This window comes from Seriola lalandi, unplaced genomic scaffold (genome assembly GCF_002814215.2).
Source record: "Seriola lalandi dorsalis isolate HSWRI2012SDOR001 ecotype SW California unplaced genomic scaffold, Sedor1 jcf7180002054508, whole genome shotgun sequence".
Classification (NCBI taxonomy): domain Eukaryota; kingdom Metazoa; phylum Chordata; class Actinopteri; order Carangiformes; family Carangidae; genus Seriola; species Seriola lalandi.
The window spans coordinates 185,626-193,337 of NW_019525061.1; the positions used below are offsets into that span (position 1 = coordinate 185,626).

The 7,712-nt window shown below is 42.1% G+C and overlaps 1 protein-coding gene across 1 annotated transcript in view; it reads left to right on the forward strand.

Moving 5' to 3' along the window:
- The window catches only part of dph6 (diphthamine biosynthesis 6), a 58,814-nt gene that overhangs the window by 26,022 nt on the left and 25,080 nt on the right, over positions 1-7,712 (forward strand). The window contains exons 9-12 of the mRNA XM_023413259.2: positions 752-902; positions 1,385-1,510; positions 3,054-3,183; positions 3,323-3,497. Coding sequence (XP_023269027.1) covers positions 752-902; positions 1,385-1,510; positions 3,054-3,183; positions 3,323-3,497 — 582 coding nt within the window. The remainder of the gene's footprint in view (positions 1-751; positions 903-1,384; positions 1,511-3,053; positions 3,184-3,322; positions 3,498-7,712) is intronic.

Consider the following 7,712-nt stretch of genomic DNA (forward strand, 5'->3'; position numbering starts at 1 on the left):
AGGCAACCAGGGGAGAACCTGCCCTGGTTCAGCCTTCTGAAGCTCTTCTCGTCAGGGTGACAGATCTGCGGTGACACCAGCACTAGAGGAAACTGCACCGGGCTCAGGGGGTGGGGATGGACCACCATCATTTGCCCTCCGTTAATGCTAGTCAAGCTATTTTTCATGCTGGCCAGGAGAGAGGGGCTGAAGTATAATTAATTTGATTATCATATGGCCTAATGCAGTTGACAGCAGATGAGTGGGGTGAATGAGGCTTGGGCAGGGTGAGGGGGGGGGGGCGTTGAGGAAATATGAAATATGTATTTAAATGTGTGACGCCCCAGCAGGATTTGGCAGGTAATATGTATGCCTTAGAGGATGGTAATGATTTGTTATTTAAAGAAGTAGCAGAGTGTGGTGTAAGTAAAAACACAAAGGAGAAAAAAAACTGGTGAAATCCAAAACGTGTCTCACCCATCCAGTCATGAGTTTTGAATGACAGCCAGCGTGATTGAATCTACAGTATCAGAAAACACCGCTCCCTATTCGCCCGAGCCACGAATATGTTAGCATGTTGTTTTTGTATTCATTCACCTTGAAGTTATGTGTGTCTGGGCCCTTGTCATGAAAGACTGACAAACACAGCCCGCTTGGTGGGGTATTTGAAAAGGTTGGCTAATTATACAGCGTTTTGTCTGTCTTTGCAAAAGGCTCAGCGCTCTTTGGTGGGCGTTTGGCCTGATGTATTCCCTGTGGTGCTTTATTGCAGGATGTGGTGGCGAGAGCTTTGCCCCATGGTAGTTGTCCTTGCCAGAGCGCCATTGACAAGATGACTGAGGAGGTGGAATATGCTGATCAAGCTGAAGACAACCAGCAAGAATTTACATCAAATTTTGACCTTAGTTGTCAGCAGGGCCACGGTGAGATTCATTTGTTGTGAGACATGCATGCGTGAGTGTGTATTTTGTGTGTGTGTGTGTGTGTGTGTGTGTGTGTGTGTGTGTGTGTGTGTGTGTGTGTGTGTGTGTATGCATGTATGTGTGTGTCAAATGATATCTGTGTGTGGTGAGCGTTCGCTGAATCTGTGTCACGCGGCCAGCATCATTATACTGGTATTTTTGAGTGATTGTTTGACAAGGAGCCGTCATTTCAGAAGTGTATTTGTGACAGTCTCTGAATTCGTTTCTCCTTCGACATAAACCACATATGCACGAGTTCCCACTCATACAGTATCTGTCCTGGTTATAAATGAAGAGAAATTTGATACAACATACTTATTTTTCATGTCCTGAAAGTCTTGATCAAGCATTATAAACATTGGACTAACCAAACTGATGGTGCTGACTGAGTAAAGCACTTGTGAACTCTCTTCTTCATCATTTCGTCGCATCTCTTCTTGCAGATCTCGCTCCATCCTGCTCGGCCAGAAGCTCTCGAGGCTATCAGTGGATCTCTGGCATCAACGGCCTTCAGAGCCAAGACCCTGGGATCCAGGGCCAGACATCTGCAGCTTTCATACAGCTGCAAAGTAAGGGAAAGTGTGAGAAAGAGAGAGCAAGTAGAAGAGAGTGAACACTTACGTAGAACACGGTGTACAACAACTGTGGACATGCTTTTAAATATCTCTACACTCAGGAAAAACACAAGGGTCTACTAGAAAATGATTTTTTTGCCTCTCTGAAATCACCTAAGCGAAAAGCACACAGAGCGACACACACAAGTAAACTAACCTTTAATATGCCATGTTTTCTAAGATCAAATAAAAATTACATCTTTGATAGGAATCGAGGGGGGGTGATATAGAATTCCTTTGTCCAGGGGTGATTAAAGCGGCTCAGAGAAACAGGTTCTGCAGGGGCTTACTGTACTTCAGCCCTCAAAAAGCAATGGAAAAAATCATATGGGGAAAACTTCTTTGTCCCTTGAGTGTCTTTCTTTCTCCTTGCTGTGTTAGCTAAACACACACAAGGAGGTGTGGCAGAGCTTGAAAAGTCGTTCCTTATTCAAAAGTGCTTGTCAACCCAGCAGGCAAAACCCTGTGTGTCAGAGGCTTCATCCGTCACAAGAATGCGATAGTGAGTTGGCCACCAAACAAGGACAAGCATTTTAAATTAACCCAAACCAGGCTTCATTTTAAACACACACACACACACACACACACACACACACACACACACACACAGTGAAGTCAAGTCATGTTGGGTGGGTTAGCGTGTTTGCCCTGCAGAAGTTTAAAAGTGCACGCTTTTACAGTGTATCTCAGTCTTCTTTTTTTCCTCTTTCTCCCTTTTTGATGGAGAAAGAGGAGCGAAAGATGAAAAGCATATTTAATGTTTATCGTGGTGCTCGGCTGAACAGCCTTCACAGTGCAGAGACAATATTAAACAAGTTAATATTTAATGAACAACCTCTTTGTATGAGGGCGAAGTAGACTGAGACGCTGGTGTTGGCAAAGGAAAAACAAACTTGAAGCTCTTTCAAATGATTGTAGGGAGAGCGGCTTCGCTTTGAGCCCTTTGCGCCTGCGTTTGCATCCAAAGCCTGCGATGTGCACACGTGCTGTGTTAGACTGTGCTTTATAAGAGGGGACAAACACCATTACCACTTTAAAGCAGCCTCAATGGACTTCAATGTCAAGAAAAAAAAACTTTCGTTAACTATCCACCTCTTAATGGTTATAGCGTACAAACGACTGTATGAACTGATTGGCTTTATCTGTGAGTAAACCACAGCCGTAAACCTGGAAGTTTAAACAATACTGAGTTAACATGGTCCCAAACTGCTATTAAATATACCTAAATACAAATATACACAAAATGAATAACGTTTTAGAGGTAATCCAGAATGATGGGTCTCAAAGAACCAGTTGCAAGGATGTACTAGTGCTCCTCTTTTGGTCACAAATAAATCTTCCCATGTAAATGTGCTAAATTTGGATTTCATCTGGCATGTACTGCCTTTTCTGCTAGTTTTATTATGTGATAAACAAAACGTTTACCAAGGTGAGGCATGGTATGTTCGTGATATTTATGTTACACTGTAGTCATTTATAATGTCTTGCCTGTGTCCAGGTGAGTTGGACAGCAGAGGCTGGAAGATTAAGGACATTATCCTGGTTCATCTGTATGTGAGCAGCATGGACGACTTTGGTCCACTCAACACGGTTTATAAGAAACACTTTGGCATAAACCCTCCAGCCAGGTAAAAGCAAACACACATACAGGCATTTGCCTGTCTGTTGTCTTTGTTATGGAAAAGCTCACAAACATTTACTGCTCTACAGGATTTTTATTCCTAATTTGAGTTATTGCTACAGCCACTTTTTCCCTCGTTCTTGAAGGGTGTGTGTCCAGACTCCTTTGCCTGCTGGTCAGCTGATGCTGATGGACTGTCTGCTCCATGACTGGACTGAGCCCCTGCAGGAAGGCTGCTTCCACCAGAGAGAGGCCCTGCATGTCCAGAGCCTGTCCCACTGGGCCCCAGCCAACATTGGTCCCTACAGCCAGGCCCTCAGGGTAAGACTCAAAGCTCCACAACAGGGAGAGGTGCTGACAGTTTGAAACTGATGGCAGGCAGAAAGGAAAGCAAATGCTTGAATGAGCCTGATTTTGCCATGTAGAGCTGCAGCTAACAATAATTTCCATCATCAGGTAATCCATCAATTGGTTTTGGGATTAACCGATCCGTGCTTCAGTTTATACAATGTCTAAAAGTATTGACAAATGCCCATTATATGTCGCCAGAGCCAAAAGTGATGTCTTCAAATTACTTATTTTGTCTGACAAACCGTCAAAGAAATCAAAAGATACTCAATTGACAATATGTTGTCAGAGAATGTTTTAAATCCCATTAATCAATTAATTTAGCATTAATGTAGTGTTAAAAAAATATCCTTTACTTTTAAGCCTGTTGTATGATTTTCCAGTAGTTCATCAGTTCCTATCATCATTATTATTATTATTATTATTTATTTGCACCTTCACATTCCCGACTTGACTGCTTATTGCAATGATAATGAAACACCTCCCTCTGAATCCTTCGGCCCTTTTCTGGAGTGATCAAGCAGAAAACAAGGAAAATTATTTTCTTTTGTCTCATTGTTGGCAAAGCAAATCAGAGTATCGCTTTGGGAAGGTAAGTAAGGGATTAATGCAGGAATACCAAGGATTAATATGAAGAATGATGAATCTGTCTGCTGGTTCTTATGACACTTTGTTCTGCTTGACTCTTACAAAGCAACTGAACTGTCTCAGATTACGTGCAGTATGTGCAGTTTTCTCCGCTTTTGCATGCAGATGCATGTGATTGTTGTTTTGTTTCATAGTTTGTTCTCAGTACTACTTTTGTGTGTACATGTAAATATGTATCCCCATTATAGTGGGCAGTATGTATCCATTTTTGCACTTGTTTGTAAAGCTAGGAATTGAACTTCTTTCATATTGTTTAAAAACCAGAAAGAATGTGGAATTCAAAGGCAGAGCAGAGGAAGTGTGGGCCGTGGTTGCACGGTTGGCTTGGTGTTTTGTTTACCCAGTGTGTATTGTATGGGATTACACTTGTCAAGGTACTGTCAACAAGGATAGTGTCCATCTCCTCCACACTGTCCTTGATCCTGCAGCCAAATCCGTCTATGAGTGAGAACATGTGTGGATTAGCTATTCGTTTCGAGCTTGACGGCATATCTCACCAGTGTGTCATTGGTGCTCAGAGGATCTTGTGCAGTTTGGATTCCTGAGCTGTAACCTACAGAGTCAGGTTTGCTTTTAACATGCCAGCAGTGTTTGATTTCCTCAATGGAGTCTCATTGAGACATGAAATTGAAGTCAGCTGTGGGCATGTGCTATTGCATCTGGAAAACAGTTTAATCTCTCATCCTTCTAATGATCATTCATATCCAAAGCCGTCTGAGAAAACAATGAGAGGAGTTTGCTTTCTCAGAGCTGTGCACAGAGCTTCATATGACCCCTGCGTCGTCTCTCAGTGTGTCTGCTCCTCCTCCACGCTACAATGACTTAATTTGATCAAAAATGTATTAACAACTCTTCAGTACAGTCAGAGATTTTTACATATTGATACAATTACCCCCGTGCTGTGAGCAAGCATGCGGTGCCACCCCTCCTCTCACCAGTACCATGAATCCGTCTTAATGACAATTTTCCTTGGTGACTGTTGCCGTGTAACACCATGGCGACAGGGCTCTGGCAACAACAGAGACTGAAAAGCTGCTGTCTGAGACCAAATAACCTGGAGCTCTCCACGTTCACTGTCTGTGGAAAAGAATTAGTAATTAAAAGCAGGATCCAGCTATACAAGTGGGTTGGAAGAGGGGGGTTAGGTTAAACTTGAAATGATTAAAGGATGAATCTGTGTTCTTAATTATGTCCAGATGATGTAATTATTTTTGTGTAGCAGAGGTGTTTTTGTGATGAGTTCTTTGAAGGGGCGGTGAGTTACGACTCAGCGGAGGAAATAAATAGCAAATGATAGTGCCCTTTGATGAGTTATTCACTTTCTTGTTAATTAGAGAAAACCTAGTTCCTCTGTGGTGCATGTATGGCCAATATAGCCACAAACTGATCAATATCCAGCTTCATTGTGACCAGTGTATTCATTCTGACAAGTGTCCAGTGGTTTGAGAGAGAGCACATGGCTACTGACAGAACGTGGCACTCGGGCCCTGCAGGATTTGACCACAGTAAGCCTCCACCATGAAGGGTGGTAGTGGTGTAGGTAAGAGAGAAACGGCATTCGGGATTGGCATGTGATGGATGCTGGATCTTCAAACTCCATCCTTCTATTCATCTGTCTGCCTGGCTTGTCATGTCTCTCAGCTTCAGCTCTCGGGAATGGCAAGCTGACTGAATGTCGACTCGGCCTGGCAGACTGACAGATTCAGATCTGTCTTGATTTAAAGAATTAGTTAACCTTTATGATGTCAAAGCAGGGGGCCTCTCTGTGTATTTTATGTTAATGTATAATATCGTGGTAGTTTAGGTGAAAGCCTCAAGCTATAAAGACAAAAAGGATGATTTCATTTATGCTTTGTTTTTACATCGTTTCAATTTGTTCCATACCTGATTGACATGTGCGCAGCGGTTGCGTTCGCTATAGTATTTATCTCATGTCGTGTAATGTTATTTGTGAGTCTGGTAACATCAAAGTTCTTGCCACTAATTGTTTTGTTTTGCTGTCTTATTTCGCAGAGATCTAATAGAAAATTTAGCTTTCATTGTTTTGGACACAATTTGCATAATCTAATTAAGATATAAGAAATGTCACTCTGTTATTGCATCAATCAATTCATTAAAAACAAGAGACGACCCCAGACATCCAGTTTTTAAACAAATTCTCTCATTACAACAAAAGCCAAGTAATGGTGTGCTTTTAAAAGAAATAAAACTTATTACATTTTCTGTCTGTTGTTTGTTAGAAGGAGCTTTTAAACAATTCTGTTGCATTAGTATAAGAGCAGGGAAAAAAAGAGTATCGGCCTGTTTCTTTAGCCAGCAATATTCCATTTGTACTAATAACAATCTATTACGCTTATGAGTTGCCAGATGGAAAAAATTAACCCATCATTTACTAAAGTCAGAGTTAACAGCTGAAGTCTGAAACTGTAGTAAGTATTTTCCACATCTCCGTAAGTTCATGCTGCCGTGTCCGTCATGTTCCCTTTGGATCTACATTTACAGACGCAAACACAATAGCCAAACCGGGTTTGAGCAGACTGACTATCAGTTGAATGGTTGTTAAACATCTCCTCTTTCTTGTTAAGGTAAGTGGCTCACCCCTGGGATATTTGCCGGGAAATTATACTCACTGATCAGATTCTGCGGGCTGTGTTTGGGGAGCTGACTGCGCTAGCCTCAGGTTGCTGGTGAACACTAACCCCTTGCCTCATTCCCCTAATTGTGAGTGACAGTCAATATTGCGGAAGGCCTTCTTGCGCAAGCCTGCGATAGGATTTGCATTGGATTTTGAAAATTGTCAAAGTGGACCGCGAGGCATCAGGAGGGAAGTGGATCTGACGCTGCCAATTAACGTCAAAGGGAGGAGCGTACTGAGGCGGGTGTGAGAATTTGAGTAATCTTCTTACAAGAGTCTAAGTATCTTAAAACAATGAGCTGAACTTTGTCCCACCCTCTTGATGAAGAGTTCAGAGGTCAGGCCGAGACACCGTGAGGTTGGGCCACCCATGTAGCACCAAAAAGAGGAAAGTTTCTTTTGCTTGTTTGAACCCTTTTTTGGTTTGGTTTATTTCAGCCAACAAGGTGTCAAAGATGATTTTTAAGGCATTTTAGGATAGAGACAGGGACGACTTGTTATAAAAATCCCTCAATTGAAACATAGAAGTTGTTGTGACACTTTGGCCGGACTGAGAGAGGTGGCAGATCACCCCTCAAGATATAAATGTTTGGCGATATCATTCCTCATCTGTATTTTAGAATTAACATATAAATGTATTATGGTGTTTTTCATTAGAAATGTTGTGGGAGAACAAATAGTACAAGATGTGTTTGTGAAGATAGGAGACACACCAGTATGCCTGGTGAATAATCAAAGGGCTGACAGCTGAATATGAGCTAGTGTGGCGGGTGAGAAAGCAAAAATTTTTTTGTGATGAATAGCTGAAATTAAGCTAAGTGCTTCAGTTTTATGGTTTGTTGTTCTCACCCAGAATGTTTCACTACTGTAAAAGAGCCAACTTGCACAATTCAGCGACCCCCATC